This window comes from Salmo salar, chromosome ssa16 (assembly GCF_905237065.1).
Source record: "Salmo salar chromosome ssa16, Ssal_v3.1, whole genome shotgun sequence".
Taxonomy (NCBI): domain Eukaryota; kingdom Metazoa; phylum Chordata; class Actinopteri; order Salmoniformes; family Salmonidae; genus Salmo; species Salmo salar.
The window spans coordinates 79,234,386-79,261,252 of NC_059457.1; the positions used below are offsets into that span (position 1 = coordinate 79,234,386).

At 51.6% G+C, this 26,867-nt stretch overlaps 1 protein-coding gene across 2 annotated transcripts in view; it reads right to left on the reverse strand.

Annotated features, from left to right (window-relative positions):
• The window catches only part of LOC106593939 (formin-like protein 2), a 51,142-nt gene extending 25,247 nt beyond the window's left edge, over window positions 1–25,895 (reverse strand). Inside the window, exons 1-7 of one of the 2 annotated variants that reach the window (XM_045698028.1) lie at window positions 24,476–25,895; window positions 23,797–23,880; window positions 22,937–23,017; window positions 22,663–22,739; window positions 22,359–22,442; window positions 22,081–22,230; window positions 21,818–21,944 (exon numbers count right to left, since the gene is read on the reverse strand). In XM_045698028.1, the coding sequence (XP_045553984.1) occupies window positions 21,818–21,944; window positions 22,081–22,230; window positions 22,359–22,442; window positions 22,663–22,739; window positions 22,937–23,017; window positions 23,797–23,880; window positions 24,476–24,592 (720 nt within the window). In that variant the 5' untranslated portion in view covers window positions 24,593–25,895. The remainder of the gene's footprint in view (window positions 1–21,817; window positions 21,945–22,080; window positions 22,231–22,358; window positions 22,443–22,662; window positions 22,740–22,936; window positions 23,018–23,796; window positions 23,881–24,475) is intronic. The other variant, XM_045698029.1, reaches the window with a different exon arrangement.
• Window positions 25,896–26,867: the final 972 nt, after the last annotated feature.

Consider the following 26,867-nt stretch of genomic DNA (forward strand, 5'->3'; position numbering starts at 1 on the left):
GAGGAGAGACATAGGAGGGGTAAGAGAGAGAGGGGAGATAGGAGGGGTTAAGAGAGAGAGAGGGAGAGATAGGAGGGGTTAAGAGAGAGAGGGAGAGATAGGAGGGGTTAAGAGAGAGGAGGAGAGATAGGAGGGAGAGAGGGAGAGATAGGAGGGTAGAGAGAGAGGGAGAGATAGAGGGGTTAAGAGAGAGAGGGAGAGATAGGAGGGGTTAAGAGAGAGAGGGGAGAGATAGGAGGGGTTAAGAGAGAGAGAGGAGAGATAGGAGGGGTTAAGAGAGAGAGAGGGAGAGATAGGAGGGGTTAAGAGAGAGAGGAGAGATAGGAGGGGTTAAGAGAGAGGGAGAGATAGGAGGGGTTAAGAGAGAGAGAGGAGAGATAGGAGGGGTTAAGAGAGAGGAGGGAGAGATAGGAGGGGTTAAGAGAGAGAGGGAGAGATAGGAGGGGTTAAGAGAGAGAGAGGGAGAGATAGGAGGGGTTAAGAGAGAGAGAGGGAGAGATAGGAGGGGTTAAGAGAGAGAGAGGGAGAGATAGGAGGGGTTAAGAGAGAGAGGGAGAGATAGGAGGGGTTAAGAGAGAGAGGGAGAGATAGGAGGGGTTAAGAGAGAGAGAGGGAGAGATAGGAGGGGTTAGAGAGAGAGGGAGAGATAGGAGGGGTTAGAGAGAGAGAGGGAGAGATAGGAGGGGTTAAGAGAGAGAGGAGGGAGAGATAGGAGGGGCTTAGAGAGAGAGGGAGAGATAGGAGGGGTTAAGAGAGAGAGAGGGAGAGATAGGAGGGGTTAAGAGAGAGAGGGAGGGAGAGATAGGAGGGGTTAAGAGAGAGAGGGAGAGATAGGAGGGGTTAAGAGAGAGAGAGGGAGAGATAGGAGGGGTTAAGAGAGAGAGGGAGAGTAGGAGGGGTTAAGAGAGAGAGGGAGAGATAGGAGGGGTTAAGAGAGAGAGGGAGAGGTAGGAGGGCTTAAGAGAGAGAGGGGAGAGATAGGAGGGGTTAAGAGAGAGGGAGGGAGAGATAGGAGGGTTAGAGAGAGAGGAGAGATAGGAGGGTTAAAGAGAGAGAGGGAGAGATAGGAGGGGTTAGAGAGAGAGAGGGAGAGATAGGAGGGGTTAAGAGAGAGGAGGGAGAGATAGGAGGGGTTAAGAGAGAGAGGGAGAGATAGGAGGGGTTAAGAGAGAGGAGGGAGAGATAGGAGGGTTAAGAGAGAGAGGGAGAGATAGGAGGGGTTAAGAGAGAGAGGGAGAGATAGGAGGGGTTAAGAGAGAGAGGAGAGATAGGAGGGGTTAAGAGAGAGAGGGAGAGATAGGAGGGGTTAAGAGAGAGGGAGGGAGAGATAGGAGGGGTTAAGAGAGAGAGGGAGAGATAGGAGGGGTTAAGAGAGAGAGGGAGGAGAGATAGGAGGGGTTGGAGAGAGAGAGGGAGAGATAGGAGGGGCTTAAGAGAGAGAGGGAGAGATAGGAGGGGTTAAGAGAGAGAGGAAGGAGAGATAGGAGGGTTAAGAGAGAGGGAGGGAGAGATAGGAGGGGTTAAGAGAGAGAGGGAGAGATAGGAGGGGTTAAGAGAGAGAGGGAGAGATAGGAGGGGTTAAGAGAGAGGAGGGAGAGATAGGAGGGGTTAAGAGAGAGAGGGAGGGAGAGATAGGAGGGGTTAAGAGAGAGGAGGGGGGAGAGATAGGAGGGTTAAGAGAGAGAGGGGAGAGATAGGAGGGGTTAAGAGAGAGAGGAGAGATAGGAGGGGTTAAGAGAGAGAGAGGGGAGAGATAGGAGGGGTTAAGAGAGAGAGAGGGAGAGATAGGAGGGGTTAAGAGAGAGAGAGGGAGATATAGGAGGGGTTAAGAGAGAGAGAGAGAGATAGGAGGGGTTAAGAGAGAGAGAGGGGGAGAGATAGGAGGGGTTAAGAGAGAGAGGGGAGAGATAGGAGGGGTTAGAGAGAGAGAGAGGGAGAGATAGGAGGGGTTAAGAGAGAGAGAGGGAGAGATAGGAGGGGTAAGAGAGAGAGGGAGAGATAGGAGGGTTAAGAGAGAGAGAGGAGGGAGAGATAGGAGGGGTTAAGAGAGAGAGAGGGGAGAGATAGGAGGGGTTAGAGAGAGAGAGGGAGAGATAGGAGGGGCTAAGAGAGAGAGGGGAGAGATGAGGAGGGGTAAGAGAGAGAGGGAGAGATAGGAGGGGTTAAGAGAGAGAGGGAGAGATAGGAGGGGTTAAGAGAGAGAGAGGAGAGATAGGAGGGTTAGAGAGAGAGAGAGGAGAGATAGGAGGGGTTAGAGAGAGAGAGGGAGAGATAGGAGGGGTTAAGAGAGAGAGAGGGAGAGATAGGAGGGGTTAAGAGAGAGAGGGAGAGATAGGAGGGGTTAAGAGAGAGGGAGGAGAGAGGAGGGGAGTAGAGAGAGGGAGGAGAGATAGGAGGGTTAAGAGAGAGGGAGATAGAGAGGGTTAAGAGAGAGGAGAGATAAGAGAGAGGGAGAGATAGGAGGGGGTTAAGAGAGAGAGGGAGAGATAGGAGGGTTAAGAGAGAGAGGGAGAGATAGGAGGGGTTAAGAGAGAAGAGGGAGAGATAGGAGGGGTTGAGAGAGAGAGGGAGAGATAGGAGGGGTTAAGAGAGAGGGAGGGAGAGATAGGAGGGGTTAAGAGAGAGAGGGAGGGAGAGATAGGAGGGGTTAAGAGAGAGGAGGGAGAGATAGGAGGGGTTAAGAGAGAGGGAGAGATAGGAGGGTTAAGAGAGAGAGGGAGAGATAGGAGGGGTTAAGAGAGAGAGGGGAGAGATAGGAGGGGCTAAGAGAGAGAGGGAGAGATAGGAGGGGTTAAGAGAGAGAGAGATAGGAGGGGTTAAGAGAGAGGGAGGGAGAGATAGGAGGGGTTAAGAGAGAGAGAGGGAGAGATAGGAGGGGTTAAGAGAGAGAGGGAGAGATAGGAGGGGTTAAGAGAGAGAGAAGGAGAGATAGGAGGGGTTAAGAGAGAGAGAGGAGAGATAGGAGGGGTTAAGAGAGAGGAGGGAGAGATAGGAGGGGTTAAGAGAGAGAGGGAGAGATAGGAGGGGTTGAGAGAGAGAGGGGAGAGATAGGAGGGGTTAAGAGAGAGAGGGAGAGATAGGGAGGGGTTAAGAGAGAGGGAGGGAGAGATAGGAGGGTTAAGAGAGAGAGGGAGAGATAGGAGGGGTTAAGAGAGAGAGAGGGAGAGATAGGAGGGTTAAGAGAGAGAGGGAGAGATAGGAGGGGTTGAGAGAGAGAGAGGGAGAGATAGGAGGGGTTAGAGAGAGAGAGAGATAGGAGGGGTTAAGAGAGAGAGAGAGGAGAGATAGGAGGGTTAAGAGAGAGAGGAGAGATAGGAGGGGTTAAGAGAGAGAGGGAGAGATAGGAGGGGTTAAGAGAGAGAGGGAGAGATAGGAGGGGTTAAGAGAGAGAGAGGGAGAGATAGGAGGGGTTAAGAGAGAGAGAGGGAGAGATAGGAGGGGTTAAGAGAGAGAGAGGGAGAGATAGGAGGGGTTAAGAGAGAGAGGGAGAGATAGGAGGGGCTAAGAGAGAGAGGGAGAGATAGGAGGGGTTAAGAGAGAGGGAGGGAGAGATAGGAGGGGTTAAGAGAGGAGAGATAGGAGGGGTTAAGAGAGAGAGGGAGAGATAGGAGGGTTAAGAGAGAGAGGGAGAGATAGGAGGGGTTAAGAGAGAGAGAGGGAGAGATAGGAGGGGTTAAGAGAGAGAGGGAGAGATAGGAGGGTTGAGAGAGAGAGGGAGAGATAGGAGGGGTTAAGAGAGAGAGGGAGAGATAGGAGGGGTTAAGAGAGAGAGAGGAGGGAGAGATAGGAGGGGTTAAGAGAGAGAGGGAGGGAGAGATAGGAGGGGTTAAGAGAGAGAGAAGGAGAGATAGGAGGGTTAAGAGAGAGAGGGAGAGATAGGAGGGGTTAAGAGAGAGAGGGAGAGAAGGAGGGGTTGAAGAGAGAGAGGGAGAGATAGGAGGGGTTAAGAGAGAGAGAGGAGAGATAGGAGGGGTTAAGAGAGAGGGAGGGAGAGATAGGAGGGGTTAAGAGAGAGAGGGAGGGAGAGATAGGAGGGGTTAAGAGAGAGAGGGAGAGATAGGAGGGGTTAAGAGAGAGGGAGGGGAGATAGGAGGGGTTAAGAGAGAGAGAGGGAGAGATAGGAGGGGTTAAAGAGAGAGGAGGGAGAGATAGGAGGGGTTAAGAGAGAGAGGGAGAGATAGGAGGGGTTAAGAGAGAGAGGGAGAGATAGGAGGGGTTAAGAGAGAGAGAGGGGGAGGTAGGAGGGCTTGAGAGAGAGGGAGAGATAGAAGGGGTTAAGAGAGAGAGGGAGAGATAGGAGGGGTTAAGAGAGAGAGAGGAGGGAGAGATAGGAGGGGTTAAGAGAGAGAGAGGGAGGGAGAGATAGGAGCGGTTAAGAGAGAGAGGGAGAGATAGGAGGGGTTAAGAGAGAGAGAGGAGGGAGAGAGAGGGTTAAGAGAGAGGAGAGATAGGAGGGTTAAGAGAGAGGGAGGGAGAGATAGGAGGGGTTAAGAGAGAGGGAGAGATAGGAGGGGGTAAGAGAGAGAGAGGAGAGATAGGAGGGGTTAAGAGAGAGAGAGGGAGAGATAGGAGGGGTTGAGAGAGAGAGGGAGAGATAGGAGGGGGGTTAAGAGAGAGAGAGGGAGAGATAGGAGGGGTTAAGAGAGAGAGGGAGAGATAGGGGTTAAGAGAAGGAGAGATAGGAGGGTTAAGAGAGAGAGGGAGAGATAGGAGGGTTAGAGAGAGAGAGGGAGAGATAGGAGGGTTAAGAGAGAGAGAGGAGAGATAGGAGGGGTTGAAGAGAGAGAGGGAGAAGGGTTAAGAGAAGAGAGATAGGAGGGTTAAGAGAGAGAGAGGGAGAGATAGGAGGGGTTAAGAGAGAGAGGAGGGAGAGATAGGAGGGTTAAGAGAGAGAGGAGAGAAGGAGGGTTAAAGAGAGAGAGGGAGAGAAGGAGGGGTTAAGAGAGAGAGAGGGAGAGATAGGAGGGGTTAGGAGAGAGAGGAGGAGAGATAGGAGGGGTTAAAGAGAGAGAGAGGGAGAGATAGGAGGGGTTAAGAGAGAGAGAGGGAGAGGAGGAGGGCTTAAGAGAGAGAGGGAGAGATAGGAGGGGTTAAGAGAGAGAGAGGGAGAGAGATAGGAGGGGTTAGAGAGAGAGGGAGGGAGAGATAGGAGGGGTTAAGAGAGAGAGAGGGAGAGATAGGAGGGGTTAAGAGAGAGAGAGGGAGGAGAGATAGGAGGGGTTAAGAGAGAGAGGGAGGGAGAGATAGGAGGGGTTAAGAGAGAGAGGAGGGAGAGATAGGAGGGGTTAGAGAGAGAGGAGGGAGAGATGGAGGGGTTAAGAGAGAGAGAGGGAGAGTATAGGAGGGGAGAGAGAGAGAGGGAGAGATGAGGTAAGAGAGAGAGGAGAGAGAGTAGAGGGTTAAGAGAGAGGGAGGGAGAGATAGGAGGGCTAAGAGAGAGGAGGGAGAGATAGGAGGGTTAAGAGAGAGAGGAGAGACAGGAGGTAAGAGAAGAGGGAGAGATAGGAGGGTTAAGAGAGAGAGAGGAGAGATAGGAGGTTAAGAAGAGAGAGGGAGAGATAGGAGGGCTAGAGAGAGAAGGGAGAGATAGGAGGTTAAGAGAGAGAGAGGGAGAGATAGAGGGTTAAGAGAGAGGGAGGAGAGATAGGAGGGGTTAAGAGAGAGAGGGAGAGATAGGAGGGGTTAAGAGAGAGAGAGGGAGGGAAGAGGAGAGATAGGAGGGGTTAAGAGAGAGAGGAGGAGAGATAGGAGGGGTTAAGAGAGAGAGAGGGAGAGAGAGAGGGGCTAAAGAGAGAGAGGGAGGGGAAGAGAGAGGAGGGTTGAGAGAGAGGAGGAGAGATAGGAGGGGTTAAGAGAGAGAGGGAGAGATAGGAGGGGATTAGAGAGGAGGAGAGATAGGAGGGGTTAAGAGAGAGGAGGAGAGATAGGAGGGGTTAAGAGAGAGAGAGGGAGAGATAGGAGGGTTAAGAGAGAGGGAGGGAGAGATAGAGGGTTAAGAGAGAGAGGAGAGATAGGAGGGGTTAAGAGAGAGAGGGGGAGAGATAGGAGGGGTTAAGAGAGAGGAGGGAGAGAATAGGAGGGGTTAAGAGAGAGAGGGAGAGATAGGAGGGGTTAGAGAGAGAGGAAGGAGGGCAGAGAGAGAGAGGGTTAAGAGAGAGGAGGGAGAGAAAGAGGTAAGAGAGAGAGGGAGAGATAGGAGGGTTAAGAGAGAGGGAGAGATAGGAGGGTTAAGAGAGAGGAGGGAGAGATAGGAGGGGTTAAGAGAGAGAGAGGGAGAGATAGGAGGGGTTAAGAGAGAGAGAGGGAGAGATAGGAGGGGTTAAAGAGAGAGGAGAGAGAGAGAGGGGTTAAGAGAGAGGGGAGAGATAGGAGGGTTAAGAGAGAGAGAGGAGAGATAGGAGGGTTAAGAGAGAGAGAGGGAGATAGGAGGGGTAAGAGAGAGAGAGGAGAGATAGGAGGGGCTAAGAGAGAGAGAGGGAGAGATAGGAGGGTTAAGAGAGAGAGAGAGGGAGAGATAGGAGGGGTAAGAGAGGGAGGGAGAGATGGAGGGGTTAAGAGAGAGAGGGGAGAGATAGGAGGGGTTAAGAGAGAGAGAGAGAGAGGGGAAGCCTAAGAGAGAGAGGAGAGATAGGAGGGGTTAAGAGAGAGGAGGAGGGGTAAAGAGAGAGGAGGGGTTAAGGGGAGAGATAGGAGGGTTAAGAGAGAGGAAGGAGAGATAGGAGGGCCTTAGAGAGAGAGAAATAGAGGGGTAAGAGAGAGAGGGAGAGATAGGAGGGGTTAAGAGAGAGGGGGAGAGATAGGAGGGGTTAAGAGAGAGGGAGGGAGAGAAAGGAGGGGTTAAGAGAGAGAGGAGAGATAGGAGGGAGTTAGAGAGAGAGAGGGAGAGATAGAGGAGGGGTTAAGAGAGAGAGAGGAGAGATAGGAGGGCTAAGAGAGAGAGGAGGGAGAGAAGAGAGAGAGAGGGAGAGATAGGAGGGGTAAGAGAGAGGGAGAGGAGGAAGGAGGGGTAGAGAGAGAGAGGGAGAGAAGAGGAGGGATAAGGAAGAGAGAGAGAGGGAGAGATAGGAGGGTTAAGAGAGAGGGAGGGAGGAGAAGGAGGGGTTAAGAGAGAGGGAGAGAAGGAGGGGTTAAGAGAGAGGAGAGATAGGAGGGGTTAAGAGAGAGAGGGAGAGATAGGAGGGGTTAAGAGAGAGAGAGGGAGAGATAGGAGGGGTTAAGAGAGAGAGGGAGAGATAGGAGGGGTTAAGAGAGAGAGAGGGAGAGATAGGGAGGGCTAAGAGAGAGAGGAGAGATAGGAGGGGTTAAGAGAGAGGAGGAGAGATAGGAGGGGTTAAGAGAGAGAGGGAGGGAGAGAAGAGGGGTAAAGAGAGAGAGGAGGGAGAGAAGGAGGGTTAAGAGAGGGAGGGAGAGATAGGAGGGGTTAAGAGAGAGAGGGAGAGATAGGAGGGGCTAAGAGAGAGAGAGGGAGAGATAGGAGGGTTAGAGAGAAGAGGAGAGATAGGAGGGGTTAAGAGAGAGGAGGAGAGATAGGAGGGGTTAAGAGAGAGAGGGAGAGATAGGAGGGGTTAAGAGAGAGGGAGGGAGAGATAGGAGGGGTTAAGAGAGAGAGGGGAGAGATAGGAGGGTTAAGAGAGAGAGAGGGAGAGATAGGAGGGGTTAAGAGAGAGAGGGAGAGATAGAGGGGTTAAGAGAGAGGGAGGAGAGATAGGAGGGGTTAAGAGAGAGAGAGGGAGAGATAGGAGGGGTTAAGAGAGAGGAGAGATAGGAGGGGTTAAGAGAGAGAGGAGAGATAGGAGGGGGTAAGAGAGAGAGAGAGGAGAGATAGGAGGGGTTAAGAGAGAGAGAGGGAGAGATAGGAGGGGCTAAGAGAGAGAGGGAGAGATAGGAGGGGTTAAGAGAGAGAGAGGGAGAGATAGGAGGGGTTAAGAGAGAGAGAGATAGGAGGGGTTAAGAGAGATAGAGAGAGGGTTAAGAGAGAGGGAGGGGAGATAGGAGGGGTTAAGAGAGAGGGAGGGAGAGATAGGAGGGGTTAAGAGAGAGAGAGGAGAGATAGGAGGGGTTAAGAGAGAGAGAGGAGAGAAGAGGGTTAGAGAGAGAGGAGAGATAGAAGGGGTTAGAGAGAGAGGGAGGGAGAGATAGGAGGGTTAAGAGAGAGAGAGGGAGAGATAGGAGGGGTTAAGAGAGAGAGAGGAGAGAAGGAGGGGTTAAGAGAGAGAGGAGGGAGAGATAGGAGGGGTTAAGAGAGAGAGAGGGAGAGATAGGAGGGGTTAAGAGAGAGAGAGGGAGAGATAGGAGGGGTTAAGAGAGAGAGAGGGAGAGATAGAGGGTTAAGAGAGAGGAGAGATAGGAGGGGTTAAGAGAGAGGAGGGAGAGATAGGAGGGGTTAAGAGAGAGAGAGGGAGAGATAGAGGGGTTAAGAGAGAAGAGAGAAAGGAGGGTAAGAGAGAGAGAGGAGAGATAGGAGGGGTTAAGGAGAGAGAGGGAGAGATAGGAGGGGTTAAGAGAGAGAGGGAGGAGAGGTAGAGGAAGAGAGAGAGGGAGAGATAGGAGGGTTAAGAGAGAGAGGGAGAGATAGGAGGGGTTAAGAGAGAGAGAGGGAGAGATAGGAGGGGTTAAGAGAGAGAGGGAGAGATAGGAGGGGTTAAGAGAGAGAGAAGTGGAGAGATAGGAGGGGTTAAGAGAGAGAGAGGGAGAGATAGGAGGGGTTAAGAGAGAGAGAGGGGGAGAGATAGGAGGGTTAAGAGAGAGAGGGAGAGATAGGAGGGTTAAGAGAGAGAGGGAGAGATAGGAGGGGTTAAGAGAGAGAGGAGAGAGATAGGAGGGTTAAGAGAGAGAGAGGAGAGATAGGAGGGGTTAAGAGAGAGAGAGGGAGAGATAGAGGAGGGTAAGAGAGAGAGAGGGAGAGATAGGAGGGTTAAGAGAGAGGGAGAGATAGGAGGGTTAAGAGAGAGAGAGAGATGAGGAGGGTTAAGAGAGAGAGAGGGAGAGATAGGAGGGGCTAAGAGAGAGAGAGGGAGAGATAGGAGGGGTTAAGAGAGAGAGGGAGAGATAGGAGGGTTAAGAGAGAGAGAGGGAGAGATAGGAGGGGTTAAGAGAGAGAGAGGGAGAGATAGGAGGGGTAAGAGAGAGGAAGGAGAGATAGGAGGGGTTAAGAGAGAGAGGAGAGATAGGAGGGTTAAGAGAGAGAGGGAGAGATAGGAGGGGTTAAGAGAGAGAGGGAGAGATAGGAGGGCTTGAGAGAGGGGAGAGATAGGAGGGGTTAAGAGAGAGGAGGGAGAGATAGGAGGGGGTTAAGAGAGAGAGGAGGAGAGATAGGAGGGTTAGGAGAGAGAGAGGGGAGAGATAGGAGGGGTTAAGAGAGAGAGGGAGGAGATAGGAGGGTTAAGAGAGAGGAGGAGAGATAGGAGGGGTTAAGAGAGAGAGGAGAGATAGGAGGGTTAAGAGAGAGAGGGAGAGATAGGAGGGCTTAAGAGAGAGAGAGGAGAGATAGGAGGGGTTAAGAGAGAGGAGGGAGAGATAGGAGGGGTTAAGAGAGAGAGAGGAGAGATAGGAGGGGTTAAGAGAGAGAGGGAGGAGAGATAGGAGGGTTAAGAGAGAGAGAGGGAGAGATAGGAGGGGTTAAGAGAGAGAGGGAGAGATAGGAGGGGTTAAGAGAGAGAGGGGAGAGATAGGAGGGGTTAAGAGAGAGGAGGAGATAGAGGGTTAAGAGAGAGAGGAGAGGGAGAGATAGGAGGGCTTAAAAGAGAGAGGAGGGAGAGAGAGGAGGGGAGAGAGAGAGGGAGGAGAGATAGGAGGGGTTAAGAGAGAGAGAGGAGAGATAGGAGGGGTTAAGAGAGAGAGGGGAGAGATAGGAGGGGTTAAGAGAGAGAGAGAGGAGAGATAGGAGGGTTAAGAGAGAGAGAGGGAGATAGGAGGGTTAGAGAGAGAGAGGGAGAGATAGGAGGGGTTAAGAGAGAGAGAGAGAAAGGAGGGGTTAAGAGAGAGAGAAGATAGAGGGGTTAAGAGAGAGAGGAGAGATAGGAGGGGTTAAGAGAGAGAGAGGAGAGATAGGAGGGTTAAGAGAGAGAGAGGGAAGAGATAGGAGGGTTAAGAGAGAGGGAGAGATAGGAGGGGTTAAGAGAGAGGAGGGAGAGATAGGAGGGGTTAAGAGAGAGAGGGAGAGATAGGAGGGGTTAAGAGAGAGAGAGAGGAGGGGTTAAGAGGGAGAGATAGAGGGGTTAAGAGAGAGAGGAGAGAGATAGGAGGGGTTAAGAGAGAGAGGGGAGAGATAGGAGGGGTTAAGAGAGAGGGAGGAGAGATAGGAGGGGTTAAGAGAGAGAGGGAGAGATAGGAGGGTTAAGAGAGAGAGGGAGAGATAGGAGGGGTTAAGAGAGAGGGAGGGAGAGATAGGAGGGGTTAAGAGAGAGAGGGAGAGATAGGAGGGGTTAAGAGAGAGAGAGGGAGAGATAGGAGGGGTTAAGAGAGAGAGAGGAGAGATAGGAGGGGTTAAGAGAGAGGGAGGGAGAGATAGGAGGGGCTAAGAGAGAGAGGGAGAGATAGGAGGGTTAAGAGAGAGAGAGGAGAGATAGGAGGGGTTAAGAGAGAGAGAGGGAGAGATAGGAGGGGTTAAGAGAGAGAGGAGAGAATAGGAGGGGTTAAGAGAGAGAGAGGGAGAGATAGGAGGGGTTAAGAGAGAGAGAGGAGAGATAGGAGAGGGTTAAGAGAGAGAGAGGGAGAGATAGGAGGGGTTAAGAGAGAGAGGGAGAGAGAGGAGGGTTAAGAGAGAGAGGAGGGAGAGATAGGAGGGGTTAAGAGGAGAGGAGGAGAGATAGGAGGGGTTAAGAGAGAGGAGGAGAGATAGGAGGGGTTAAGAGAGAGAGGGAGAGATAGGAGGGGTTAAGAGAGAGAGGAGGGGAGAGATAGGAGGGGTTAAGAGAGAGAGAGGGAGAGATAGGAGGGTTAAGAGAGAGAGGGAGAGATAGGAGGGGTTAAGAGAGAGAGAGGGAGAGATAGGAGGGGTTAAGAGAGAGAGAGGGAGAGATAGGAAGGGTTAAGAGAGAGAGGGAGAGATAGGAGGGGTTAAGAGAGAGAGGGAGAGATAGGAGGGGTTAGAGAGAGGGAGGGAGAGATAGGAGGGGTTAAGAGAGAGAGAGGGAGAGTAGGAGGGGTTAAGAGAGAGATAGGAGGGATAAGAGAGAGAGAGGGAGATAGAGGGTTAAGAGAGAGAGAGATAGGAGGGGTTAAGAGAGAGAGGGGAGAGATAGGAGGGTTAAGAGAGAGAGAGGGAGAGATAGGAGGGGTTAAGAGAGAGAGGGAGAGATAGGAGGGGTTAAGAGAGAGAGGGAGAGATAGGAGGGGTTAAGAGAGAGAGAGGAGAGATAGGAGGGGTTAAGAGAGAGAGAGGGAGAGAGTAGGAGGGGTTAAGAGAGAGAGAGGAGAGATAGGAGGGGTTAAGAGAGAGGAGAGGTAGGAGGGTAAGAGAGAGAGGAGAGATAGGAGGGGTTAAGAGAGAGAGAGGAGAGAGATAGGAGGGGTTAAGAGAGAGGGAGGGAGAGATAGGAGGGGTAAGAGAGAGAGGAGGGAGAGATAGGAGGGGTTAAGAGAGAGAGGGAGAGATAGGAGGGGTTAAGAGAGAGAGGGAGAGATAGGAGGGTTAGAGAGAGAGGGAGAGATAGGAGGGGTTAAGAGAGAGAGAGGGAGAGAGATAGGAGGGGTTGAGAGAGAGAGGGAGAGATAGGAGGGGTTAGAGAGAGAGAGGGAGAGATAAGGAGGGGGTTAAGAGAGAGAGGAGAGGTAGGAGGGTTGAGAGAGGGAGAGATAGGAGGGTTAAGAGAGAGAGGGAGAGATAGGAGGGGTTAAGAGAGAGAGAGGGAGGGAGAGATAGGAGGGTTAGAGAGAGAGGAGGGAGAGATAGGAGGGTTAAGAGAGAGGAGGGAGAGATAGGAGGGGTTAAGAGAGAGAGGGGAGAGATAGGAGGGGTTAAGAGAGAGAGGGAGAGATAGGAGGGGTTAGAGAGAGAGAGGGAGAGATAGGAGGGGTTAAGAGAGAGAGGGAGAGATAGGAGGGGTTAAGAGAGAGAGAGGGGAGAGATAGGAGGGGTTAAGAGAGAGAGAGGGAGAGATAGGAGGGGTTAAGAGAGAGAGGGAGGGAGAGATAGGAGGGGTTAAGAGAGAGAGAGGAGAGATAGGAGGGTTAAGAGAGAGAGGGAGAGATAGGAGGGGTTAAGAGAGAGAGGAGAGATAGGAGGGTTAAGAGAGAGAGGGAGAGATAGGAGGGGTTAAGAGAGAGAGAGGGAGAGATAGGAGGGGTTAAGAGAGAGGGAGGGAGGAGAGATAGGAGGGGTTAAGAGAGAGAGAGTAGAGAGAGAGTAGGAGGGTTAAGAGAGAGAGGGAGAGATAGGAGGGTTAAGAGAGAGAGAGGGAGAGAGGAGGGGTTAAGAGAGAGGGAGAGATAGGAGGGTTAAGAGAGAGAGAGGAGGGAGAGATAGGAGGGGTTAAGAGAGAGAGGAGAGATAGGAGGGGTTAAGAGAGAGAGGGAGAGAGAGGAGGGGTTAAGAGAGGGAGAGATAGGAGGGTTAAGAGAGAGAGAGGGAGAGAAGGAGGGGTTAAGAGAGAGAGAGGAGAGATAGGAGGGGTTAAGAGAGAGAGGAGGGAGAGATAGGAGGGGTTAAGAGAGAGAGGGAGAGATAGGAGGGGTTAAGAGAGAGAGGAGAGGGAGAGATAGGAGGGGTTAAGAGAGAGGAGGGAGAGAGGAGAGAGAGGGAGAGAGAGGAGAGATAGGAGGGGTTAAGAGAGAGGAGGAGAGATAGGAGGGGTTAAGAGAGAGGGAGGGAGAGATAGGAGGGGTTAAGAGAGAGAGAGGGAGAGATAGGAGGGGTTAAGAGAGAGAAGGGAGAGGGGGAGGGTTAGGAGAGATAGGAGGGGTTAAGAGAGAGAGAGAGAGAGATAGGAGGGGTTAAGAGAGAGGGAGGGAGAGATAGGAGGGGTTAAGAGAGAGAGGGAGAGATAGGAGGGTTAAGAGAGAGAGAGGGAGAGATAGGAGGGGTTAAGAGAGAGAGGGAGAGAGTAGGAGGGGTTAAGAGAGAGGGAGGGAGAGGTAGGAGGGGTAAGAGAGAGAGAGGAGAGATAGGAGGGGTTAAGAGAGAGAGGGAGAGGGGAGGGGTTAAGAGAGAGAGGGAGAGATAGGAGGGGTTGAGAGAGAGAGGGAGAGATAGGAGGGGTTAAGAGAGAGAGAGGAGAGGTAGGAGGGGTTAAGAGAGAGAGGGGGAGAGGGGGGAGAAGAGGAGGGGTAAGAGAGAGAGAGGAGGGAGAGATAGGAGGGGTTAAGAGAGAGAGAGGGGGGAGAGATAGAGAGGGTTAAGAGAGAGAGGGAGAGATAGGAGGGGTTAAGAGAGAGAGAGAGGAGGGGTTAAGAGAGAGAGAGAGGGAGAGATAGGAGGGTTAAGAGAGAGGGAGAGATAGGAGGGGTTAAGAGAGAGAGAGGGAGAGATAGGAGGGGTTAAGAGAGAGAGAGGGAGAGATAGGAGGGGTTGAAGAGAGAGAGGGAGAGATAGGAGGGGTTAAGAGAGAGAGAGGGAGAGATAGGAGGGGTTAAGAGAGAGAGAGGGAGGGAGAGATAGGAGGGGTTAAGAGAGAGGGAGGGAGAGATAGGAGGGGTTAAGAGAGAGAGGGAGAGAGAGAGAGAAGAGGAGGAGAAGGAGGGTTAAGAGAGAGAGAGGGAGGAGATAGGAGGGGTTAAGAGAGAGAGGGAGAGATAGGAGGGGGTTAAGAGAGAGAGAGGGAGAGATAGGAGGGGTTAAGAGAGAGAGAGGGAGAGATAGGAGGGGTTAAGAGAGAGAGGGAGAGATAGGAGGGGTTAAGAGAGAGAGAGAGGGAGAGATAGGAGGGGTTAAGAGAGAGAGGGAGAGATAGGAGGGGTTAAGAGAGAGAGGGAGAGATAGGAGGGGTTAAGAGAGAGAGGGAGAGATAGGAGGGGTTAAGAGAGAGAGGAGGGAGAGATAGGAGGGGTTAAGAGAGAGAGGAGGGAGAGATAGGAGGGTTAAGAGAGAGAGGGAGAGATAGGAGGGGTTAAGAGAGAGAGGGGGAGAGATAGGAGGGGTTAAGAGAGAGAGGGAGAGGTAGGAGGGGTTGAGAGAGAGAGGAGAGAGAGGGGTTAAGAGAGAGGGGGAGAGATAGGAGGGGTTAAGAGAGAGAGGGGAGAGATAGGAGGGTTAAGAGAGAGAGGAGAGATAGGAGGGGTTAAGAGAGAGGAGGGAGAGATAGGAGGGGTTAAGAGAGAGAGGGAGAGATAGGAGGGTTAAGAGAGAGAGAGGAGAGAGAGGGGTTAAGAGAGAGAGGAGAGATAGGAGGGGTTAAGAGAGAGAGAGAGAGAGAGAGAGGAGAGATAGGAGGGGTTAAGAGAGAGGGAGGGAGAGATAGGAGGGGTTAAGAGAGAGAGAGGGAGAGATAGGAGGGGTATGAGAGAGAGGAGAGATAGGAGGGGTTAAGAGAGAGAGAGGGAGAGATAGGAGGGGTTAAGAGAGAGAGAGGGAGAGATAGGAGGGGTTAAGAGAGAGGGAGGGAGAGATAGGAGGGGTTAAGAGAGAGAGGGAGAGATAGGAGGGGTTAAGAGAGAGAGGGAGAGATAGGAGGGGTTAAGAGAGAGAGAGGGAGAGATAGGAGGGGTTAAGAGAGAGGGAGGGAGAGAGAGATAGGAGGGGTTAAGAGAGAGAGAGGGAGAGATAGAAGGGGTTAAGAGAGAGAGGGAGAGATAGGAGGGGTTAAGAGAGAGGGAGGGAGAGATAGGAGGGTTTGAGAGAGAGAGAGGGAGACGTAGGAGGGGTTAAGAAAGAGAGAGATAGGAGGGGTTAAGAGAGAGAGAGATAGGAGGGGTTAAGAGAGAGAGAGAGATAGGAGGGGTTAAGAGAGAGAGAGGAGAGATAGGAGGGGCTAAAGAGAGAGAGGGAGAGATAGGAGGGGCTAAGAGAGAGAGAGGGAGAGATAGAGGGGTTAAGAGAGAGAGAGAGAGAGAGACAGGAGGGGTTAAGAGAGAGAGGGAGAGATAGGAGGGGTTAAGAGAGAGAGGGAGAGGATAGGAGGGGTTAAGAGAGAGAGAGGGAGAGGAGGGGTTAAGAGAGAGAGGGAGAGGTAGGAGGGGATTAAGAGAGAGAGGGAGAGATAGGAGGGGTTAAGAGAGAGAGAAGGAGAGATAGGAGGGGTTAAGAGAGAGAGGGGGAGAGATAGGAGGGGTCAAGAGAGAGAGGGAGAGATAGGAGGGGTTAAGAGAGAGAGAGGGAGAGATAGGAGGGGTTAAGAGAGAGAGGGAGAGATAGGAGGGGTTGAGAGAGAGAGGGAGAGATAGGAGGGGTTAAGAGAGAGAGAGGGAGAGATAGGAGGGGTTAAGAGAGAGAGAGAGAGGTAAGGGGGTTAAGAGATAGGGGTTAAGAGAGAGGGAGAGATAGGAGGGGTTAAGAGAGAGAGAGGGAGAGGTAGGAGGGGTTAAGAGAGAGAGAAGGAGAGGTAGGAGGGGTTAAGAGAGAGAGAGGGAGAGATAGGAGGGGTTAAGAGAGAGAGAGGGAGGGAGAGATAGGAGGGGTTAAGAGAGAGAAGGGAGGGAGAGATAGGAGGGGTTAAGAGAGAGAGAGGGAGAGATAGGAGGGGTTAAGAGAGAGAGAGGGAGAGATAGGAGGGGTTAAGAGAGAGAGAGGGAGAGATAGGGAGGGGTTAGAGAGAGAGAGGAGAGAGGAGGTAAGAGAGAGAGGGTAGGAGGAGAATAGGAGGGGTTAGAGAGAGGGGGGGAGAGATAGGAGGGGTTAAGAGAGAGAGAGGGAGGGAGAGATAGGAGCGGTTAAGAGAGAGGGAGGGAGAGATAGGAGGGGTTAAGAGAGAGGGAGGGAGAGATAGGAGGGGTTAAGAGAGAGAGAGGGAGAGATAGGAGGGGTTAAGAGAGAGAGAGGGAGACGTAGGAGGGGTTAAGAGAGAGATAGGAGGGGTTAAGAGAGAGAGAGAGGGAGAGATAGGAGGGGTTAAGAGAGAGAGAGATAGGAGGGGTTAAGAGAGAGAGAGGGAGAGATAGGAGGGGTTAGAGAGAGAGAGGGAGAGATAGGAGGGGTTAAGAGAGAGAGGAGAGAGAGGAGGGGTTAAGAGAGAGAGAGGGAGAGATAGGAGGGGTTAAGAGAGAGGGAGGGAGAGATAGGAGGGGTTAAGAGAGAGAGGGAGAGAAAGGAGGGGTTAAGAGAGAGAGGGAGAGGTAGGAGGGGTTAAGAGAGAGAGAGGGAGAGGTAGGAGGGGTTAAGAGAGAGAGAGGGAGAGATAGGAGGGGTTAAGAGAGAGAGGGGAGAGATAGGAGGGGTTAAGAGAGAGAGAGGGAGGGAGAGATAGGAGGGGTTAAGAGAGAGAGGAGGGGTTGAGAGAGGGAGAGAAGGAGGGGTTAAGAGGGAGAGGATAGGAGGGGTTAAGAGAGAGAGGGAGAGATAGGAGGGGTTAAGAGAGAGAGGAGGGAGAGATAGGAGGGGTTAAGAGAGAGGAGGGAGAGATAGGAGGGGTTAAGAGAGAGAGAGGGAGAGATAAGGGGTTAAGAGAGAGGGAGGGAGAGATAGGAGGGGTTAGAGAGAGAGAGGGAGAGATAGGAGGGGTTAAGAGAGAGGGAGGGAGAGATAGGAGGGGTTAAGAGAGAGAGAGGGAGAGATAGGAGGGGTTAAGAGAGAGAGAGGGAGAGATAGGAGGGGTTAAGAGAGAGAGAGGGAGAGATAGGAGGGGTTAAGAGAGAGAGGGAGAGATAGGAGGGGTTAAGAGAGAGAGAGGGAGAGATAGGAGGGGTTAAGAGAGAGAGAGGGAGAGATAGGAGGGGTTAAGAGAGAGAGAGGGAGAGATAGGAGGGGTTGAGAGAGGGAGAGATAGGAGGGGTTAAGAGAGAGAGAGGAGAGATAGGAGGGGCTGAGAGAGAGAGGGAGAGTAGGAGGGGTTAAGAGAGAGAGGAGAGATAGGAGGGGTTAAGAGAGAGAGAGGAGAGGTAGGAGGGGTTAGAGAGAGAGAGGGAGAGGTAGGAGGGGTTAAGAGAGAGAGAGGGAGAGAAGGAGGGGTTAAGAGAGAGAGGGAGAGAGTAGGAGGGGTTAAGAGAGAGGGAGGGAGAGATAGGAGGGGTTAGAGAGAGAGAGGAGAGAGATAGGAGGGGTTAAGAGAGGGAGGGAGAACAGGAGGGGTTAAGAGAGAGAGGGAGAGATAGGAGGGGTTAAGAGAGAGAGAGGGAGAGGTAGGAGGGGTTAAGAGAGATAGGGAGGGGTTAAGAGAGAGAGAGGAGGGAGAGAAAGGAGGGGTTAAGAGAGAGGGAGGGAGAGATAGGAGGGGTTAAGAGAGAGAGAGGGAGGGAGAGATAGGAGGGGTCAAGAGAGAGGGAGAGATAGGAGGGGTTAAGAGAGAGGGAGGGAGAGAAAGGAGGGGTTAAGAGAGAGAGAGGAGAGATAGGAGGGGTTAAGAGAGAGAGAGGGAGACCGAGGAGGGGTGAAGAGAGAGATAGGAGGGGTTAGAGAGAGAGAGAGGGAGATATAGGAGGGGTTAAGAGAGAGAGAGACAGGAGGGGTTAAGAGAGAGAGAGGGAGAGATAGGAGGGGTTGAGAGAGAGAGGGAGAGATAGGAGGGGTTAAGAGAGAGAGGGAGAGAGAGGAGGGGTTAAGAGAGAGAGAGGGAGAGATAGGAGGGGTTAAGAGAGAGGGAGGGAGAGATAGGAGGGGTTAAGAGAGAGGAGGGAGAGATAGGAGGGGTTAAGAGAGAGAGGGAGAGGTAGGAGGGGTTAAGAGAGAGAGAGGGAGAGGTAGGAGGGCTTGAGAGAGAGAGAGGAGAGATAGGAGGGGTTAGAGAGAGAGGGAGAGATAGGAGGGGTTAAGAGAGAGAGAGGGAGGGAGAGATAGGAGGGGTTAAGAGAGAGGGAGGGAGAGATAGGAGGGGTTAAGAGAGAGAGGGAGAGATAGGAGGGGTTAAGAGAGAGAGGGAGAGATAGGAGGGGTTAAGAGAGAGAGAGGGAGGGAGAGATAGGAGGGGTTAAGAGAGAGGAGGGAGAGATAGGAGGGGTTAAGAGAGAGGGAGAGAGAGATAGGAGGGGTTAAGAGAGAGAGGGAGAGATAGGAGGGGTTAAGAGAGAGAGAGGGAGAGGAGGAGGGGTTGAGAGAGAGAGGGAGAGATAGGAGGGGTTAAGAGAGAAAGAGGGAGAGATAGGAGGGGTTAAGAGAGAGGGAGGGAGAGATAGGAGGGGTTAAGAGAGAGAGGGAGAGATAGGAGGGGTTGAGAGAGAGAGGGAGAGATAGGAGGGGTTAAGAGAGAGAGAGGGAGAGATAGGAGGGGTTAAGAGAGAGGGAGGGAGAGAGAGATAGGAGGGGTTAAGAGAGATAGAAGGGATTAAGAGAGAGAGAGGGAGGGAGAAATAGGAGGGGTTAAGAGAGATGGAGGGAGAGATAGGAGGGGTTGAGAGAGAGAGAGGGAGACGTAGGAGGGGTTAAGAGAGAGAGAGATAGGAGGGGTTAAGAGAGAGAGAGGGAGAGATAGGAGGGGTTAAGAGAGAGAGAGAGATAGGAGGGGTTAAGAGAGAGGGAGGGAGAGACAGGAGGGTTAAGAGAGAGGGAGAGATAGGAGGGGTTAAGAGAGAGAGGGAGGGAGAGATAGGAGGGGTTAAGAGAGAGGAGGGAGAGATAGGAGGGGTTAAGAGAGAGAGGGAGAGATAGGAGGGGTTAAGAGAGAGGGAGGGAGAGATAGGAGGGGTTAAAGAGAGAGAGGGAGGGAGAGATAGGAGGTGTTAAGAGAGAGGGGAGGGAGAGATAGGAGGGGTTAAGAGAGAGAGAGGAGAGATAGGAGGGGTTAAGAGAGAGAGGGAGAGATAGGAGGGGTTAAGAGAGAGAGAGGAGAGAGGGAGGGGTTAAGAGAGAGAGGGAGGGGTTAAGAGAGAGAGAGGGAGAGATAGGAGGGGTTAAGAGAGAGAGAGAGAGGGAGAGATAGGGGAGGGGTTAAGAGAGAGGGAGGGAGAGATAGGAGGGGTTAAGAGAGAGAGAGGAGAGAGAGATGAGGAGAAGGAGGGTTGAGAGAGAGAGGGAGAGATAGGAGGGGTTAAGAGAGAGGAGGAGAGAGAGGAGGGGTTAAGAGAGAGAGGGAGAGATAGGAGGGGTTAGAGAGAGAGAGGGAGAGATAGGAGGGGTTAAGAGAGAGAGAGGGAGAGATAGGAGGGGTTAAGAGAGAGGGAGGAGAGGAGAGGAAGAGAGAAGAAGGGGTTAAGAGAGAGAGAGGGAGAGATAGGAGGGGTTAAGAGAGAGAGAGGGAGAGATAGGAGGGGTTAGAGAGAGAGAGGGAGAGAGGAGGTTAAGAGAGAGAGATAGGAGGGGTTAAGAGAGAGAGAGGAGAGATAGGAGGGGTTAAGAGAGAGAGAGAGGAGGGGTTAAGAGAGAGAGGGAGAGATAGGAGGGGTTAAGAGAGAGAGGGAGAGATAGGAGGGGTTAAGAGAGAGAGGGAGAGATAGGAGGGGTTAAGAGAGAGAGGGAGAGATAGGAGGGGTTAAGAGAGAGAGAGGGAGAGATAGGAGGGGTTAAGAGAGAGAGGGAGAGATAGGAGGGGTTAAGAGAGAGAGGGAGAGATAGGAGGGGTTAAGAGAGAGAGGGAGAGATAGGAGGGGTTAAGAGAGAGAGGGAGAGATAGGAGGGGTTAGAGAGAGAGAGGGAGAGATAGGAGGGGTTAAGAGAGAGAGAGGGAGAGATAGGAGGGGTTAAGAGAGAGAGAGGGAGAGATAGGAGGGGTTAAGAGAGAGAGAGGGAGAGATAGGGAGGGGTTAAGAGAGAGGGAGGGAGAGATAGGAGGGGTTAAGAGAGAGAGGGAGAGATAGGAGGGGTTAAGAGAGAGAGGGAGAGATAGGAGGGGTTAAGAGAGAGAGAGGGAGAGATAGGAGGGGTTAAGAGAGAGAGAGGGAGAGATAGGAGGGGTTAAGAGAGAGAGAGGAGAGATAGGAGGGTTAAGAGAGAGGGAGAGAGAGGAGGGGTTAAGAGAGAGAGAGGGAGAGATAGGAGGGGTTAAGAGAGAGAGGGAGAGATAGGAGGGGTTAAGAGAGAGAGGGAGGGAGAGATAGGAGGGGTTAAGAGAGAGGGAGGGAGAGATAGGAGGGGTTAGAGAGAGAGGGGGAGAGATAGGAGGGGTTAAGAGAGAGAGAGGGAGAGGTAGGAGGGCTTGAGAGAGAGAGGGAGAGATAGGAGGGGTTAAGAGAGAGGGAGGGAGAGATAGGAGGGGTTAAGAGAGAGAGGGAGGGAGAGATAGGAGGGGTTAAGAGAGAGAGGGAGGGAGAGATAGGAGCGGTTAAGAGAGAGGGAGGGAGAGATAGGAGGGGTTAAGAGAGAGGGAGGGAGAGATAGGAGGGGTTAAGAGAGAGAGAGGGAGAGATAGGAGGGGTTAAGAGAGAGAGAGGGAGACGTAGGAGGGGTTAAGAGAGAGATAGGAGGGGTTAAGAGAGAGAGAGAGGGAGATATAGGAGGGTTAAGAGAGAGAGAGAGATAGGAGGGGTTAAGAGAGAGGGAGGGAGAGATAGGAGGGGTTAAGAGAGAGAGGGAGAGATAGGAGGGGTTGAGAGAGAGAGGGAGAGATAGGAGGGGTTAAGAGAGAGAGAGGGAGAGATAGGAGGGGTTAAGAGAGAGAGAGGGAGAGATAGGAGGGGTTAAGAGAGAGGGAGGGAGAGATAGGAGGGGTTAAGATAGAGAGGGAGAGATAGGAGGGGTTGAGAGAGAGAGGGAGAGATAGGAGGGGTTAAGAGAGAGAGAGAGAGAGATAGGAGGGGTTAAGAGAGAGAGAGGGAGAGATAGGAGGGGTTAAGAGAGAGAGAGATAGGAGGGGTTAAGAGAGAGGGAGGGAGAGACAGGAGGGGTTAAGAGAGAGAGGGAGAGATAGGAGGGGTTAAGAGAGAGAGAGGGAGAGGTAGGAGGGGTTAAGAGAGAGAGGGAGAGATAGGAGGGGTTAAGAGAGAGAGGGAGAAGTAGGAGGGGTTAAGAGAGAGGGAGGGAGAGATAGGAGGGGTTAAGAGAGAGAGGGAGAGATAGGAGGGGTTAAGAGAGAGAGAGGGAGAGATAGGAGGGGTTAAGAGAGAGAGAAGGAGAGATAGGAGGGGTTAAGAGAGAGAGGGAGAGATAGGAGGGGTTGAGAGAGAGAGGGAGAGATAGGAGGGGTTAAGAGAGAGAGAGGGAGAGATAGGAGGGTTTAAGAGAGAGAGGGAGAGATAGGAGGGGTTGAGAGAGAGAGGGAGAGATAGGAGGGGTTAAGAGAGAGAGAGGGAGAGATAGGAGGGGTTAAGAGAGAGAGGGAGAGATAGGAGGGGTTGAGAGAGAGAGGGAGACATAGGAGGGGTTAAGAGAGAGAGAGGGAGGGGTAGGAGGGGTTAAGAGAGAGAGGGAGAGATAGGAGGTGTTAAGAGAGAGAGGGAGAGGTAGGAGGGGTTAAGAGAGAGAGAGGGAGAGATAGGAGGGGTTAAGAGAGAGAGAGGGAGAGATAGGAGGGGTTAAGAGAGAGAGAGGGAGAGGTAGGAGGGGTTAAGAGAGAGAGAAGGAGAGGTAGGAGGGGTTAAGAGAGAGAGAGGGAGAGGTAGGAGGGGTTAAGAGAGAGAGAAGGAGAGGTATGAGGTGTTGAGAGAGAGAAGGAGAGGTAGGAGGGGGTTGAGAGAGAGAGGGAGAGGTAGGAGGGATTAAGAGAGAGAGAGAGAGGGGAGAGATAGGAGGGGTTAAGAGAGAGATAGGAGGGGTTAAGAGAGAGAGAGAGAGAGATATAGGAGGGGTTAAGAGAGAGAGAGGGAGAGATAGGTGAGAAGGAGACAGAGAAGCAAGATGAGAGGAGACAGATGTGTAGTTCACCTGGTAGTTCATAATGGCTCTGAGACACATCACACACACGTGAACGTCGTCCTTCTTACACACCAAGCGGGAGTTCTTCAGTGTCTTCCTACTGGGCAGTGTGTTAGACCTGGACACCAGCGCTGACCTGACACAGTCAGCATACAATAAACACAGGATTAACACCGCAACTTGGTGTGTGTGTGTGTTAACTGATGGATTGGCATAGAAATGTGTGGGTTTGGGTGTGTGTGTGTTTGGGTGTGTGTGTGTGTGTGTGTTACCCGATAGAGTGGCGTGCGGAGCGCGGTATGTTGTTGCCACTGGAGGGGGAGGGCAGGTTGCTGTCTCCATGGAGATCTTCTATAGAACGACTCCAGGGAGAATCTACAGCTCTCTCCTCAGTACTGGCCTCTGATACCTCCCCATCAAACCTACACACACACACACACACGCACGCACACACACACACACACGCACACACACACACACACATGTGACTCAACAGAACACACGCGTATGGGAAAAGTGGCCCCCCACACACACAGTCACACACACTCACGTGACCGCGTACTGAGCGAAGGAGAGGTACTCTACTAGGACATCTAGGCCCTGATTCTCCTCGTTGAGAAACTCCCTCACCCACCTGGAGACAGAGGAACATTAGGATTTATCATCCCACAAATCATTCACTGTTCAATATCTAGCAGTATCACAGCAATCACTAAACCCCTATTCAGCTCGTCCCCCTCTCTGAGTCAGAATGGTTAGGAACTGAGTCAATGTCAACGTGATTCTGATTCGGTTCAGATTCATTTTGATCCAGGACTCTCTTTGCATGTGATTGGCTGCGGCCTGTGACTCACCCGATGTGATTGGTCCGTAGTGAGATCTCCAGTTCTCTGAGCACCTGAGTCGACTCCTGGACTCTCCGACGGAATTTCTGACGACAGTAGGGTTACGGTTATTCTGGTATTCCCTCAAAATAATTTCCTGTCTGCTGGTTTGGGAAATGATGGAATTCTAAATGGTATCTAGCCAACAGTGTCAAGTTGAGGAACTAATATCCCAGCGTGTGTTACCATATTGTTACTATGATATTACTGGCTCTGCTACCATGGTGACGTGGCTGTCACTCACCTTGCGTGTGACGGCCGGGTCAAGGAATCCTCTCAGCTTCTGGATGTAGGTGTGAGGAGGGTTCTTCACCTGGAACCGTTCCTACAACACACACACACACACACGCACACGCACGCACGCACGCACGCACGCACACTCACACACACACACACACACACACACACACACGCACACACGCACACACACACACACACACACACCCAGGCACACACACACAAGCAATGGTTACACACTTGCCTTTCACACTGGCCAAGGAGATGCTGAATAACTGAAGGAACCATGCTGTTGTTGCAGCGCTGAAGGGACTGGACTGGTGTACCAGCCTTCCAATGGGCTTAGGGGAGCTTCCTCCATGTAGCTTACACCTATCCAGTTCCTTCAGCTCTACTAACATAGAAGAGGGACAGAGCTTCCTCCCTATAGCTTACACCTATCCAGTTCCTTCAGCTCTACTAACATAGAAGAGGGACAGAGCTTCCTCCCTATAGCTTACACCTATCCAGTTCCTTCAGCTCTACTAACATAGAAGAGGGACAGAGCTTCCTCCCTATAGCTTACACCTATCCAGTTCCTTCAGCTCTACTAACATAGAAGAGGGACAGAGCTTCCTCCCTATAGCTTACACCTATCCAGTTCCTTCAGCTCTACTAACATAGAAGAGGGACAGAGCTTCCTCCCTATAGCTTACACCTATCCAGTTCCTTCAGCTCTACTAACATAGAAGAGGGACAGTGCTTCCTCCCTATAGCTTACACCTATCCAGTTCCTTCAGCTCTACTAACATAGAAGAGGGACAGTGCTAGGGGTCATTATCAGACCAGGCTGTTCTTTGGCCAATCAAAGATGACCTTCTGTCTCACCTGATCACATATCAGCTCCCACTTCTTCTCGTTGTCGTAGCAACGGAGCAGACGCACCTTATCAGGGGGCAGGTTCATAGAGTTCTGAGAGACAGAGAGAGAGAGAGAGAGAGAGAGAGAGAGAGAGAGAGAGAGAGAGAGAGAGAGAGAGAGAGAGAGAGAGACAGAGAGAGAGAGAGAGAGAGAGAGAGAGAGACAGAGAGAGAGAGAGAGAGAGAAGAATTCAAAGATGGATAAAGAGAAGGAGAGAGAGACAGAGCGAGACAGAGGAAGAGAAAGATAAAGAGAGAGAGAGGGGGGATATTAAACTAATGAAGTACACATGTAGACAGAGACATGAACATGCATGAACAGTGAATTAAACATGAGTATGTGTGATATGAAAGACTCTTACTGACACACAGTGAATGAAATATGGCAGTGTATCGGGGAGAGGCAACGCTTTGCATATGCATGGACAGAGATGGTATTCACAACAACACTCATCGATTCTAACCAGTCAGCCATAATGGGTTAGGGTACACACTCCACACACACACTCAACACTCATACATACACACACATGCAATGTATGAGCGTGTGTATGTGAGCATGTGTGCGTTTCATGTGTGTGTGTGTGTGTGTGTGTGTGTGTGTGTGTGTGTGTGTGTGTGTGTGTGTGTGTGTGTGTGTCACCTACCAGTGCAATGGAGAACCTCTCTTCCAGCTCAGCAGGATCAGGCATGGGCAGCTTGACAGGAGCAGCCCTGGCCCTGATGACAGCTAGCTGAGACTCCATACTCTCTGTGTTCCCCATGGCTCACACACACACACCCTTACACCAGCAACTCACACACCCTCACACACCCCTCCCCATCAAATCAGACAAACACACCCCTCACAGTCACCACACACACAAGCACACCCGCTCACATACAATCACACCCCTAAACGTCAAATCACACACACAAACACACACAGACAATAGTCTCTCTGCAGTCAGTCAGATACAGGCAACGCCTCCTGTAATTCGGGAATACTGTTCGGGTTTTTCTCCCTAGTGAGACACAGTCTGAACGACGGAATGACCGACAGACTCACGCACGGCGGCACGAGATCAGAGAGATGCGGTAAACCGAAGGCGCGTGTCTACCGAGGGGCCGTGTCTATCCTCCATCCGTTCATCTTTTGTCCTCCTTTCTTCTCATCGCCGACGACGGAACGGCGCACGCACCATTTATCCGAATCCAGCTGAGACCGAAGTCCCACTGTCCGTCTCGCGCTAAATCTGCATCCCTTCCCGGTTCACTGTGTATCCTCGGTAATGGGTATGATGATGCTGATAAACGAACCGGGCGTCCCTGGTGTGTGTGTGAGCGAGCAGGCTACTTTATCCGCCCCCTCCTCCACAGGCGACAAAAGCGAGAGTTCAGCCTCCACGCACGCTTTCTCCCCCCCGCAACGATCCCCACTTTCTAGCCGACACACAATGAGCCTTCTGCCGCTTCGCTCTCCTCGCCTCCCGCCCCCCTGCAGCGCACAGCCCACAGCCGTGAACGAGACGCGAGGGGGAGGGGTACTCGGATAACGTCTACCCCTAGACACTGATCTAGAGTCAGTTTTACGTGTGACCCAGTAATAATTGAGGTTAGAATTTGGGGAGGATAAACTGATCCTATCATATTTTGGGCAATCTCTACCCAGAGCAGAGGGATGAGAGGCTGTGTTTTGTTCTGATGCATCCTGGTAGTTAGAGTCATAATCGTTTAACGACGAGCTATCTATCTCACAGATGCTCTTTGTCCAGACTTCTGACCCCTCCTTTATTAGGTCCATTTCTATGAATAGGCCTGGCCTATTGGCCTATAACGGTCCTGCTGATTTCTCACCCATATTCTACCTTTCTGGCGTAGGCTGTTATTTTTAGAGGCAGTCTAAGCCTACTATTGCCACTACACATGTTTACTTAAATCCTGGCTTTCAGAGAGAAATTAAATGAGTGGATTCATTCATAATTAGGCCTTAAACGACGCTAGTGGCTTTGGTATTGAGTTATTTTGGGGTCAGATGGCTACGGCCAAGATATGCGTATAGCAAAACCTTAAAGTACGGCCTACTAGACCCACAAGTATAAACACAGTTTTATTCATAATACAATTTAAAATACATAGATCCAATACATATAAAATACAGGCCTTCATTTTAATTACAAACATTTGTGGTCAGTAGGCTACAAATCCCCAACATCTCGGCCTATATCTCTTATAGTCAGGGGTTTGCAAATGAAAAAGTCAGCAGAAACGTATTCAGGGCCTGTAGTATCATATCATCCTGAATCCACGCCTGCTAAGCCGCCTTTGTCCCCGTTTCTGACGGATATCTGAACAGATGGGGCATTCACCATCACGGTGTGCGCAGGACCTCTTGTGGACAACACGTGTATTACATCTACCTGGGACGATTGGGTCAGCGAGAAATAGATATTTGCTTAGCAATGGAAGTGCAATACCAGGCACGAGCCACAGGGTGGCTGCCATAAATGGCCCCCCTGTTAGCTGGGTGAGTATTTGGAAAGAGCAAAATGATGATGAAAGTGTCATAAAGGCTGCATTGGCCATAAAGCCATGCAGTAGGAGGGGGTGTCGTGATGCAGAGCTCTGCTCTGTGGAGGGACGGTTGCCTCTGGTTGGCTCTCACAGCTCACACGCCTCTCTCTGCATCCCAAATCTCCACTTTTCTCCCAGAAGTGTGAGCCCCTCCCCACACATTTAAAAGCATTTGATTGACTCTCACAGCTAACACACCTCTCTCCCTCAGTCCCAAATCTCCACCTTTTTCTCCAAAGTGTGCAGCCCTTCCCAGACGTTCAACACATTGAATTGATGTAAACATGGGCAACTAGAGGGAGTTCCCACCATGTCTCTTTTACCTTTTCATTCCACCAAGGAATTAAAAGGTAAAGGTACACATATTGGTCGAACTAATTAACACCTGGGCAGAAGGGTAGAACCAGTTGAACACAAATGAGGGAGAGGGGAGGAAAAAGAAGGAGGAAGGAGGAGGAGGGTGAGAGAATGGATGGATGGATGGAT